Source organism: Gobio gobio (genome assembly GCF_949357685.1).
Source record: "Gobio gobio genome assembly, chromosome: 10".
Taxonomy (NCBI): Eukaryota; Metazoa; Chordata; class Actinopteri; order Cypriniformes; family Gobionidae; genus Gobio; species Gobio gobio.
Window position 1 is genome coordinate 5,851,389 of NC_137116.1, and position 12,963 is coordinate 5,864,351.

Here is a 12,963-nt window from a genome sequence, read left to right on the forward strand (position 1 = left end):
TTACACTTTATTTTAAGGTGTCATTGTTACAGTGTAATTATATACTTAAGTACTGAGTAATATTAATTAATAGGGCTGGGTATTGACACAAATTTGATTTGGGTATTGCGATTTGATTCTATGAAATATCCTAACCTGATTATTTTGGATATATATCCGGTACAGTATATGCCAAATTTTCACACAAAAAAAAAAAAAAATCTCAACTATTGCTATAAACTATGCATGGGAGTCAGTTGCTATAATATTGAAGGTTAAAATTAACTGATTTGTATACAAAGACTTAAATTACACTCAAAGACGTTTTTATAATACTAATTTTACAATTACATCATAATTTTTCTACTTCTATAGTTTTTTTCGAAATATAAACATTTAAATGGTGACAGTCATAAACACCTATTCAAACATGCATTAAATATTAAAGAACATTAATTGTATAATGAAAATGGTGCACATATTCAGCAAAATGCATTTTTCTAGCTGACTAACAAGTTTATGACCACTGAATAAGGTTTTTCTGAGGTAAATGTGACATTACGTGACATTGTTCTCAAGCTGTTTTATTGGCGTCTTTTGAAACACTGAGCGATTGAATGAGACATGATACAGATTTCGGTAAGTTGTACTGAATCTTTTAACATACTTCAGATGTTCATTCATGTTTATTTCGCGCTGTAACTTGTATTAAAACAGAGGACGTGATCAGTTCACATCTGTTGAACTGAGGTGCTACAGCGATAGGTCACACCACATTACATTTTTTCGATTTGAGAATTGATATTTGTTCGTAAAAATGAATGTAATTATGCATAATTTACTGTTATTACTATGCAAGTACATCACGTGTAACAAGGACACTAAGAAAATAAAATATGATAATTTATTTTTGTATTTTGTGTAGATTATATTTATAATATTGTATCAGCATATGGCAGAGATTGACAACATTTTTGTTATTTATGAATGATGTATTTGTCAATTTAACCGTTATCAGAAGTGCACAAGTCTAATTTTATGGTACTAAATATTCATATTCGTATTTCTATAGAACACAAAAGGAGAGAAGAGAAGACAAAGTATCATTACAGGTTTGGAAAAACAAAGGTGAGTAAATGACAATAGGATTTTCGTTTTAGGGTGAACTAAACCTATAAAGATCCAGCAGACAGAGCATGTGTTCGCTGCATTGACAGCTCTTCTCGTTAATGCGGCTTGATGAAATGAGCTTTAGGTAGGGCAAAATTAATAAGAGGTTATGGCTTCTTGGCCTACAGAGCCCCAGATGTGAGCTGCTACACTCAAAGTCTGCCTGACTTCCTTTTCACAAACACTTAATGTAAATGAACAATTGTGCCAGACTCTTGTTAAACAAAAGAAACCACGAGAGACTGGGAAGAGTGTAGGGGGGAGGTTACAACTAAAAACTGCAGCATGGCCCCTCAACGGAAGCCCTTCACACTCCTGGAGCTCAAAGACACGTTTGGATGCTTTTATGCAAGCTTTGCTATGGCTATGATATGGTTCTGAGTCTGTGTCCACACACGCAAAGAAAGAAAAGAAAGCATATTGCTTAGTATACTCATATGTCTGTATAAAGCCATGTCAATGCACATGTTACTGAGAGTGCGTGTGTGCATGTGCGTATGCATTGCAGCGGCCTCAAACACACTCCAGATGGTAAAGTGTGTATGCGGTGAGGAGAGGAAGAGGAATAATGTCTCCCAGCTGGAAAACACCTTGATGAGAAACACAGACGCTACAGGTCACAATGACACAAGCAGAGAACTGCGGAGAATTTCACTATGTCATGTAGAAGGGAGAAGAATGGACAAAGGAATAACATTTTCATTTTGATGTGAAGAAATTAAAATAACCAACATTTAAATAACCTGTCATTTTATTCAGTTATTTTGAGAAGAATCTTTAAACCGTTTTTTATAGCTAAAAGAAAAAAACAATAAAAGCATCAGTAAGTAATCCATACAACTCATACACCATATTCAATAGGGATGAACCAAAATGTTGGCTACCAAAAATCGTTTTCGGCACCGAAATGGTTCTGGAGGGTTGAAATCAGTAATCGAAACTGCTGCTGTTCTGTGCTGTTGAACAAAATGTCACTAGACATTTGTAAAATGCCTGTCATGCAATAATTGCAAAAATCTTTGTGTGTGTTACTTTTAATATGAAGCACTATAAAATTCTAAATTTGAGTACTAAATTCAAACAATGAATGTCTTTTTGCCGCTTTGAAATGGCGTGACTGTTCGCTGAAGCACCTCAGTTGAAGTGGCAGCATGGACCAAAATAATGATAATATGCCAAATCAAAATTGAATAGCTCCGTAACGGATTGCAAAAAGTATGTGCAATCTATTGGAAAGCCCGGATGAGTCATTAGTTGGGTTAGTAAAATAACGAAATTATAGCTAAGACTATAGAAAATAGTATTTATGTAAAGAGATATAGTAAAATAAAAATTGCTTAAGTGCACAACTCTTCTTAAAGGTGAACTATGTAGGATTTTTGCAGTAAAACATCCAGAAACCACTAGGCCAGTGTTATATATTTTGTTCAGTTGAGTACTTAGAATATCCCAAATGTTTTCAACTATTTGTAAATCGTGAGAAAATTGCTATTTTAACCAAGGAGCCGGGACGTGTGAGCTATGCGTGTGAGGGAGTCGCCTGTCGATTGCGTCATATCTGCGTCACCCTCGGTCTCCGGTTTTATTCAGTGAAACACTTTACTCTCACTGCAGTGTGAACAAGTGTCATAGCAGCCGCCGAGCGAACGTCATAACTTCCTTTTCAACACACTCAGATATATCTAATACGATAAACAGAGTTGCGTTACCTCACACTCAGCACTGGAGAAGGGGAAGTGCCGCCAGCAACCGTGTCATAATAAAAGTCCCGCCAGCGACTATGCCATAATAACAGTCCCGCTCTTCAATCGCTCCTGCGGCCTTGCTCAGCTCCACAACACTCGCTCCTGCTCTGCTTCAGACTACAGTAATGTTAATAATCGCATCCATGAACATGATTTCTGCCCGAGTCCTATCCTGACTGTTTTCCACCGGCTGTGAGGTGAAGACCACATGTCCCGAGATTCTGCGCTCAAACGTGGCGTCATCAAACTACGCCTTTGTTTTGAACAGGCGACCTCTAGTGGACGGAAAAGTTACATAGTGTAGCTTTAAAGAGCACCTATCATGGAATTTTGAAATTTACCTTTCATGTAGTGTGTAACATAGATCTAAGTGAACAAAAACATCCTGTGATAGCTTGAAATATGACAGTGCACCGTATATATAGTTATTTTCTTTCAAAAGTAAGAGTCGACTCGGAGTCATTTTTAAGAATCGTTAGAAGACCGAAGCTTTTTCTCTGACTAGATGACGTCAACTTGTCAAGTTATTTGAATACGATACGCCCACTTATTGCGCTCCAAGACGCCAGTGAAAACTAGAAAACATCATGGCGACGAGACGCTGTGTTCTGAAGTGCGACTCAAAAGCAAACTTTTTTCATCTGCCCAAGGATGAGCATTTGAAGACTAAGTGGCTTGAAGACAAACCATACATCGTCGCGATGGGGTGTTTATTATTAGTCGTCAAATGTATGTTTCGCGATCTCAGGAAGCTTTTATTATGGACTTTTATTATGGCACATGGTATCTTCTTCGTCTGTCTGTACCATATATGGATTACATGTGCACAGAGCGCCCTCCGGCTGCCAGTATGAATTGAAAACAACACATAAGAGACTCAATCGCTCATGATTAGGCTATTTCTGCCCATTTTGAGGAAGTATTGAATAAAAAATACTCCTCTGTTTAGAAATTTGACACAGACATATGAGAATCTATCAATATTTCTCCTCATCTGCACACTTTTGAACTAAAAGCCCTGAGGGATGTTGATTTGTCGCGAGTCTTCGTGAGGAGAATAGAGGAGTTTTTTTATGAATGAGATCAGCTGAGGCTCATATTACAATCAAACAGTACCGACGCGGTTTTCATATTCATAACTCCTGACACATATTAACAAATTACTGTCATTATAAGACTTTGATGGGCGTTCCGTTTCTGAGAATATCTGCACAGACTATACCAATCACAAATGACTGGGTCATCTGACCAATCACCACAGATTAGCGTCACGTAAAGGCGGGGTTTTGAAAAGTGAATCACTAAAAGGAATCATTTGAGAATCGCTGTCAAAACAGGTAAAAATAAATGCATATTATAAGAAAACTAAAGTCTTTTTTGTCATTGCATGCATGCAAAACTGTTGTTGGGGACTTCTAAAACAATATTTGGAACATTTTAAATGCCATGATAGGTGCTCTTTAAGTGGAAGAAAGCTACGCTTTTTCCCCTCACGTGCAAAGCCCGGATGAGTCATTATTTGGGTTAGTAAAATAAAATTATAGTCAAGTAGAAAATAGTATTTATGTAAAGATATATAGAAAAATAAAAAGTGCACTCTGTGCACAAAAGTGCTACTCCCTCACGTACAACCTACTGGAAAGTGCGGATCAGTCATTATTTGGGTTAGTAAAATAACAAAATGATAGTTTTTAAGTAAAGAATAATATGTATAAAAAGAGATATAGTAAAATCCACCCCCGGCTATGATATCTTCCATCGCGATGTTTTACTGTAAACATCGTCAACTGCCAATTTAGGGGACATCGCTCAACCCTAGCTGACATTAAAAACTGCCTAATGTGCAATTTTAAAAAGTCAGTTTTAGCTATTTGAGGTGTTGATTATAAAATAAGTTTGATTAATTAATTGATTATTAAAGTACATCCTGAATTCTTGGTTTCGACCCAGAATTTTCATTTCGGTGCATCCCTAATATTCAGAGTAGAAGCTTAATCAAAGTTTATACGTGAATAAAAGCATACATTAAATCTATTAATCTTATGAGATGCGTACATGATGGCAGAATCTTCATTTTTGATTGAGCTTTCCCTTTAAAATGTATGAACTACTTTTATATAAATATATTTTGGGATTTTGACCACTATATTTATTTTGGAAGTGATCACTATAAATTGTCTTTAAATGGACAAGAGATGCATGAAGAAAATTCTCCTTTAGGTGCTCCACTACAAACATAGTACCACAAAAATATGAATGTTATGTTACTGTGCATAACGTGAATAGCTGTGGGCCGAATTACAGATTTAATGAGTGAGCTGTGGCCAAAACTCAAACAAAGCAGTGCTCCTAATGACGTGTCGCTAAGAAATCAATTTAAATGTTACTTTGGGTTTTCCTGATCAACATGGTCAAATGAGTACAATGACAGAGTTTGGTTTATTCTCATCTGTCTGAGCACAACGACTGCACAAGGACAGCTAAGCAATAGTAGGCCGCCTCCGCCAGAAACCTCCGGCTCCAGTGTCTGCCTTCCAGGCACGGTTATTCAAGCTCTGTCATGCAACAGTGAGGTGTCTGGAAGACAGATCTGTCGAGGAGGAGGTGCCCTTTTAACCTCCAAATCAGAGCAGCTGGCTAGCAAAAATGAAGTTTGGAAAACAATTTTGATCATATGAGTTTATCAGTGGACCAATTTCACACCAGCTATACCTGTGAGTATGTTAAGGCAAGGATATTTTAATAGCATCTATGATTTGAACTGCAGACAGAATTGGGATGTTGTGCAGTTGCCCTCACCTTGAAGCCTCCAATTCGCTGGTCTCTCTTAAACTCTTTGCCGTTCTTGAGCCACTTGAGTGTTGGTGTAGGGTTACCGTTGGCCTGGCAACGGAACTTGACAGTTTTGCTGGCGGGAACCGCGTGGAGCTTCTTCTCCATCTTATCAGGTTGAGCCCAAACAGGAGCCATTGCTGAGGAACAGATAGAAAGCACAGAAAATAAGACTACTATGAAACTACAATGTGAGCAATATCAGGAGAATGACCATATTAGAACAGCAATCCAAAGCAACAATAAGAGTACGTTCCAGGAGACTGACTGTACTAAGGTGACTGCAGATCAAAGTGTGTAAGATTTGGGTGTTGGTTGATGGTTTCGCTCCTTTTGACTGGCTTGATAGTGCCCTTGGGACTCAAAGACTAATCCATCAAAAGACATGGAGACTTTCAGTCTAATAAACTAAAGCTCGGCACATTCCACAAGACGGCTGTGGTTTATAAAACAAAAATGTGCACTATTTCCTGTTATAATTCCTGCTTTGAAAGACAATCCTAACAGTTTTGTTCTGTATTGACATTGACAATTTGCATTTATTTGAGTCAGAGTTTCGAGCACAGAGAGAGCAGGAGTGACTCACGAAGCAGCTTCTGGTCATTTGATAGCCTGGCCTCCTCTGAGGAAGACTCGTCTTCATCATCTTCTGAGGAAATCAGATCTGACCAAGAACAGAAAATCAGGTTATGTTTTTGTTGTTTTTGTGAACAATGCAAATGTCAACCGATCAGCAACTTCATATTCAATTTGTTTCTCACCAGTAACGTTGACGTTGAAGTAATCTGTATGGTTGCTGTTGGGTCCCTGAGCAAAACAAGCATACAGACCAGAGTCGGCCGGCTCTACGGATTCAATCTCCATCTGGTCGTTGCGCAGACGGGTGTGCTCTCCGTCAACCAGTGGAACATGGTCCTTAGTCCAGGTCACTTCCTGTGTCTCCTCTTTACCTTTACAGCTCAGCTCCAGTTTATCCCCCGGATACAGAGTGTACGGTGTGTACTCAACCAGGGCTACCACTAAGAACAGGATGAAAAAATTGTGTCATGTTAAGTTATAATACCATTTTAATTCCTGAAAAGAAATAAAGAAGTTAATAATTCCAAAGTTCTGATCCAAAAATTAGGATAACCTCAAAGATGTTTAATGAATTTATTCATTCAAGTGCAGTCAAGTTCCTCTACACCAGGGGTGTCCAAAGTCCGGCCCGCGGGCCAAATGCGGCCCGGGGATGAATTTCAAACGGCCCGCAGCGTGTCTATTAAAATGTATTATATGTGGCCCGCCACGGATCATTTACAAATCATGCAGTTTCACGATGTCACCGCAAGGTGGCAGTACTAGACTTTAGGCCAGGGAAACAGCGCCCAAAGCGGAACGAAACAGCGCTGCTTGTGCTCTGCGCAACTCGCGAGCTCTGACTCTGAACAAATGTGTTTACCTGCTGACTGTCTCGATCACGCGCCCACTAAACAGCCTTCCGAAGCCCGTGAGAAGTGTTCGAGTTCAGCGCTGAGGTCTCCGGTACCGAATCTCTCTGTGATTTGATTTAATTTAAATCCAGTTAAACAGCGCTGACTTAATAAACAACACTAACGTGCAAATCAGCTGAGCCGATTCAAAATCATTTTCAAACAACAAATCGCATTTCGAATTTATCATGGATTTACTGTGGTAACACCTGTAACCGTGGTAATTTGTCAGAAATGTAGGTTAATATCTAATTTTATTTAATTTGTAATGTAGACATGTATTACATGAGTAATAAAGGCCAAATTGCAGACTATTTTTTGTCATAAACTTGCAGTTTTGTGCATTTGTATTTATATGTCTATAGACTAAATACTATTCTATATATATATATATATATATATATATATATATATATATATATATATATATATATATATACACATACATACACATATATATATGTATTACTTTTATTACCCTGTAAAAAATGCTGTCATTTAGTATTTTTGTCCTGTTTCTAGTCTAAATATATCTAAAAATTATATCTAAAAGATGTTACGAGACAAGTTAAATGACATTAGATATTTTTTCTTGTTTTCTGGAAAACACTATTTAATTGAAGTGAGTTTTTGTTTATAAGCAAATATATCTGCCAATGGGGTAAGAAAAATAATGTTTCTGTTTGGAATCTTTAAGGAAGATTTTGGAAGATTATTTTTCTAATCCATTGGCAGATAATTTAGTTTGTTTCAAGCAAAAACTCAATTCATTTAGATTTTTCCCCCCAGGAATCAAGAAAAAATATGTAATTTTCCTTAATAAAAGCATCTTGATTTAAGAATTTTTTGATATTTGGACTGGAAAAAAGACAGAAATACCAAGTCAGAAAAGCATGTTTTGTAGTGTGGTTTTACCTGTGGTGATCTAAATAGAGCAATTATTAAATTTAAATAAGAATAGAGTTCTAACTCCGTAATAATATTAAAATTTCACCCATTAAAACTTTTTGGTTGATGAAAGTTTTACAGATATTGTTAAATATCTATACATTTCCTGTGTCCTATCTCAAGCTACTCTACTGTCAGCTCAAGCTTTTGTCAATATATATATATATATATATATATATATATATATATATATATATATATATATATATATATATATATATATATATATAATAGAAAAGGGACCGGCCCCCAGGTATGTCCACAACATCAAATCCGGCCCCCTTTAAAAAAAGTTTGGACACCCCTGCTCTACACCAAACTCGCTCATCCATGTCTTTATGGACATTGCTTTGTGCACTGGTGCGCAGTCATGTTGGAACAGGAAGGGGCCATCCCCAAACTGTTGCCACAAAGTTGGAAGCATGAAATTGTCCAAAATGGTTGGTGTGCAGAAGCATTAAGAGTTCCCTTCACTGGAACTAAGGGGCCAAGCCCAACCCCTGAGAAACAACCCCACACCATAATCCCCCCTTCACCAAACATTACACTTGGCACAATGCAGTCAGGCAAGTACGGTTCACCTGGCAACCAACCAAACCCAGACAGAGAAGCGTGATTGGTCACTCCAGAGAACCACTGTACCCAACGCTTTGCATTGCACTTGGTGATATAAGGCTTGGATTAGGGCTGGGCGATAAAATGATAACGATATGTATCGCGATAGACACGTAAAATTAGTTTGATAATTATTATTTTTTCTTCGTCGGAAGAGACCAGAGGTTGCGAAGCAAGTTTGGCTGCATGAACAAAGGCACTCGCTCTCTGGTAACCTAGCAACATAGGGAGTGACACGCTAACAGCCAATCACGTAACAGTATCATGTTTGTTTGCGCCATATCGTTGTCTCGTCTCTCGTGTTGGATTCCTCAGTAACAGAACCGGCGTGGAGTGATAAGTGGAAAATGAGTGCCGCAGCAAGTGAGGAAATTGTTGATAAAACAGGAAAACAAGTCAGCTCGCCAGTATGGCAGTTTTATGGATTTTATAAGTCTGACCGTAGTCAGACCGAACTTGTTTCCCCACCTTAAGCCTTGTTTATACTTTCGTCTGGCTCTGCAGTGTGAGCCTCCGCTGACTGCGTGCGAGCCTTGTCCGTTCGGGGACACGTTTATACTCAACGCGCTCGCCGTTGTGCTATTCTTTGAAAGGACATGTTGAGGTGCTCTGCATCAGTGCCTTATGACAAAGCATCTAAACAGTACAAAGAAATAACAGAGGCACTGCACCTTAATGTTAAGAGATAATTGTTAAGTGTTCATTGTGATTTTAGACTTATGTTTACATTTAAATTATTTGAGTGTTTTCCATGGTTGTGTTGACATTTCTGCCTTTATAACTGAGGGTATCATAATCAGAGGAAGGTTAAGTTTAAAATAAAATGTTTAAATGTAATACATTTTTCTCTTGGCCCTTAAAAAGGTCATACAAATATAAATAATTATCGATATCGACGATGTGAAACCCTTATATCGTGATACAGTTTTCAGCCATATCGCCCAGCCCTAAAAGAAAACATTTGAGAACTTTAGAACTCAGAATTTATCTAAAGAAACTTTGTTCTTGAAAATATTTTTGTGACTCAAGACACTAGAACACTGGCATCCTATCGATAAGCAAAAACACCTTCTAACGTCTATCAAAGATACCAGCTCAGTCACTGCTAAATCAAATCGGAGTTTGAATTAGTCAAGGGCCAATTGTCAGGCCAATTCTGAGATAGAGCTCAAATCTGATTATGGGATGCAAGGTTGGGGGCATTGCCTCGGACACCGCCACCTGAGCCACCCGTTGCTCCTGACGACCAGCAGATCCGGGGAGGGGGGGTGGGGGGCAAAATATAATTACGCCGATTCACTGTCCATCAACATGTCATTCATTCATCTGCACCTTTGCAGTGCACTCTTAAAGGGGGTGCTTCTTGTGGAGAAGTGCACTGTGGGATTATCCCTGTTGGGGGTCCTCTTTAAAAGAATAGACTGATGTTGTCAAAAAGCACATACTGACACCTTATGCTAATGGTGACTCTTTACTAACGGTAATCTGAGGTGAGATTTTCACATTTACAAAACAAATGGTGACTGCTTCGTATTCAAATGGCAATTGGATTAAATTCCGTTTTAATAATAATGCATTTGACTTGCCCTGAGGGATTTGAATGACACCAATTGGTTTCCTGTAAAAGATGCACCAGGACTTGATGATTGTTCAAAAAAGGTCAAATTTCCATGAAATCCTGCCACCTTGTTGAAGAAGACATTTACACTATTGTTTTGAAATGTGAGTCAATCTAAAAGAAACAATGCGTGACCTACATCCCATTGAGCCGCTTGGGTCCCAAAAACAAAACGTAAATCACAAAGTATAAGTCAGAAAATTACAAAAGAATTTCTTCTGAAAAGTCTGCCAAAAGGTACATGTTTGTGAAAAAGCATTCGGCGCACATTTCAGAAAGGAAACCACTTTGGTGAAACAGATATGCTCTTTTTTCCTGACACGTTTTTAATAGTAAGCAGAGCGCAAACGCAACCCAGGTTTCCTCTCGACTAGTTCTGCTGTAGTAACTCCGCCCATCACTACCATTAACTCTGCTAATAAAGGAGAGCGAGCGAGAGGCCTGTAGCAGCAGGTTTTTGGGCTGGTATCCATGGTGACCTCAGTAGGGTCTAGTTAAGGTATTTCCTGCTTCGCATGTGTCTAACAGGCTCTTAATCCTGACAGGAACAGGGGCCAGGGAGGGATCAACTTTCCCCACCAAAACACTGCAGAAAAGAATGAAGGAAGAGACAAGTAGATGAGCTTAGTCTTATATAGACACGAAAACAAGCTTAAAAAGAGGGCGAGTTAAATACTTCAAGGTTGGATTGCTTTCAAAAGTCAATTATATACCTTGAATAGCAAAAAGCTATTATACATTTGCACACCCACATTACCCAGAAAAAAAACGTGCCCCAATAGCAGGCACAATAAGGGGTAAGTCCTGCTATTCATGAAACAGTAAATGTACAAAGTAACACACAACTCTCAAACCACTGTTTAGCCAATACCAATACTATAATTAATGAGTTTGTATTCATTTAATTGGTAGCACTTTATGTTCCCCGTGTACATACTATGTACTTATTATAATAATTGCAATAACTAAGTACTAACCCTGAACCTAACCCATGTAGTTACCTTATATTACCCAGTACTTTCTTAGGCAAGTACCCATACTGTAAAATAAAGCGCAACCATTTTATTTTTTAACTTGTTCTTGACCTGACATATATAAATAGAGAACTGTTTCAACCTTTATGTTTTTAACTAATATGAGAGCATTCAAAGACACTAGCTTCTACCCTAATAACATGACCTCAGTGTCAGTGAGCCAGAAATATTTCACATCATAATTGATTAATTCATATTACAGATACACAACTGATCTTAAGCCCATGACAATGAGTTAGTAATTTCCTCTTGGCATTTTGAATTGAGCAGAACAGATGCCGAAAACATTTTGCACCAGTCACCAGAGAAGCGTTTTATTGTGAGGAATCAAGTGAGAGTATTCCGCAACAATCACACTGGGAGAAAATTATACAGCTGCATTATGATTTATAGTTATTAATCGACATGCTTCCTTCCAGGATATTAAATAGTGGCATGTTACCAAGCCATCAGTCACTTCAAAAGCACAAAACACCCTGCAATACAAGCTGAGGACATGCACCGGTGTGCGAACTATAGAGTCCAGATGTTGTCTGGCACAACTACTGCACTGGAAATCAGAGCATTACATTGGAGAATTTTTTTTTTTTTTTTAAATACTAATGAGGAGGAAACATATTTGGTGTACAGGTTGTTTAAAAAAATAGAAAACAAAAAATGAAAGCCAAGAGTTAAATCTTTTTTGTAAATGGGAGTGCAGCAATAACGCAGCATCCATTTTTCCTTCATCCGTTGGCTGGTGTTACATTATATGATTACTCTTATTAATGCTTATAAATGCGTTTCAACTATTTGCGCGTAAAAAGACACACAAGAGAAATTATGGCAAATGGCAGTTTTTTCAAAAATCCTTAAATAAACGTAAAGGGTTGTGAGAAAATGGGATGTGTGTCAGCTCTTAAAGTGACAGCAGCCTAATAAGCCTGCTACTTTATACAGCCGAGAAACATAGCGTATTATCTGACCATACAACGGTGTGCCATTCAGTCTGTATACGTGAGGGCTCACACTCTTCAGAAACAATCAAAGAATATGACAAAACTTGTGTTTTAAAGCAAAACACACTTGCATGAATAATAGCCCTATGTGTAAATGTGCACAACTACACATTTATAGTTTAGCAGTCGCCTTATAACAGTTTTGTTTTTATTACTATTAATTTAACAACCCTGATTCTTAACTTTAAGAAAAGATGCACCATGCCATGCCGAGTCACAGTTTCAGATTCTCTGACCAGATTAGGTTGGATTTAAGTCCATATTTTTGGAAAAGCATCCCAGCTGGAATAGACATTGCATTTTTTCTTTCCTGCTGCAAGCCATTCGGAAAAAATTATTGACATACCTGAAAATTAAGTTAATGATGGTAAATCACGAAAGGGTTTTTTTCTTTTTTGGCATTGGACAAAATGAGAGGTGAGTGAGTGAGACTCGTGAACGGAAGAGGGGTCTTTCAGAGGGAGACTGGATTCAAGAGAGGAAGCAATACAAGGAGAGAACGACCACAGGGATTTCCTTTCATGATGGTCAAGTGCAGAGAAGAGGAAACGA

The 12,963-nt window shown here is 38.0% G+C and overlaps 1 protein-coding gene across 2 annotated transcripts in view; it reads right to left on the bottom strand.

Moving 5' to 3' along the window:
- The window catches only part of fgfr1a (fibroblast growth factor receptor 1a), a 65,842-nt gene that overhangs the window by 26,905 nt on the left and 25,974 nt on the right, over positions 1 to 12,963 (bottom strand). For both annotated transcript variants that reach the window (XM_079827750.1, XM_079827749.1), the window contains exons 3-5: positions 6,488 to 6,745; positions 6,313 to 6,390; positions 5,694 to 5,866 (exon numbers count right to left, since the gene is read on the bottom strand). In XM_079827750.1, the coding sequence (XP_079683876.1) occupies positions 5,694 to 5,866; positions 6,313 to 6,390; positions 6,488 to 6,745 (509 nt within the window). The remainder of the gene's footprint in view (positions 1 to 5,693; positions 5,867 to 6,312; positions 6,391 to 6,487; positions 6,746 to 12,963) is intronic.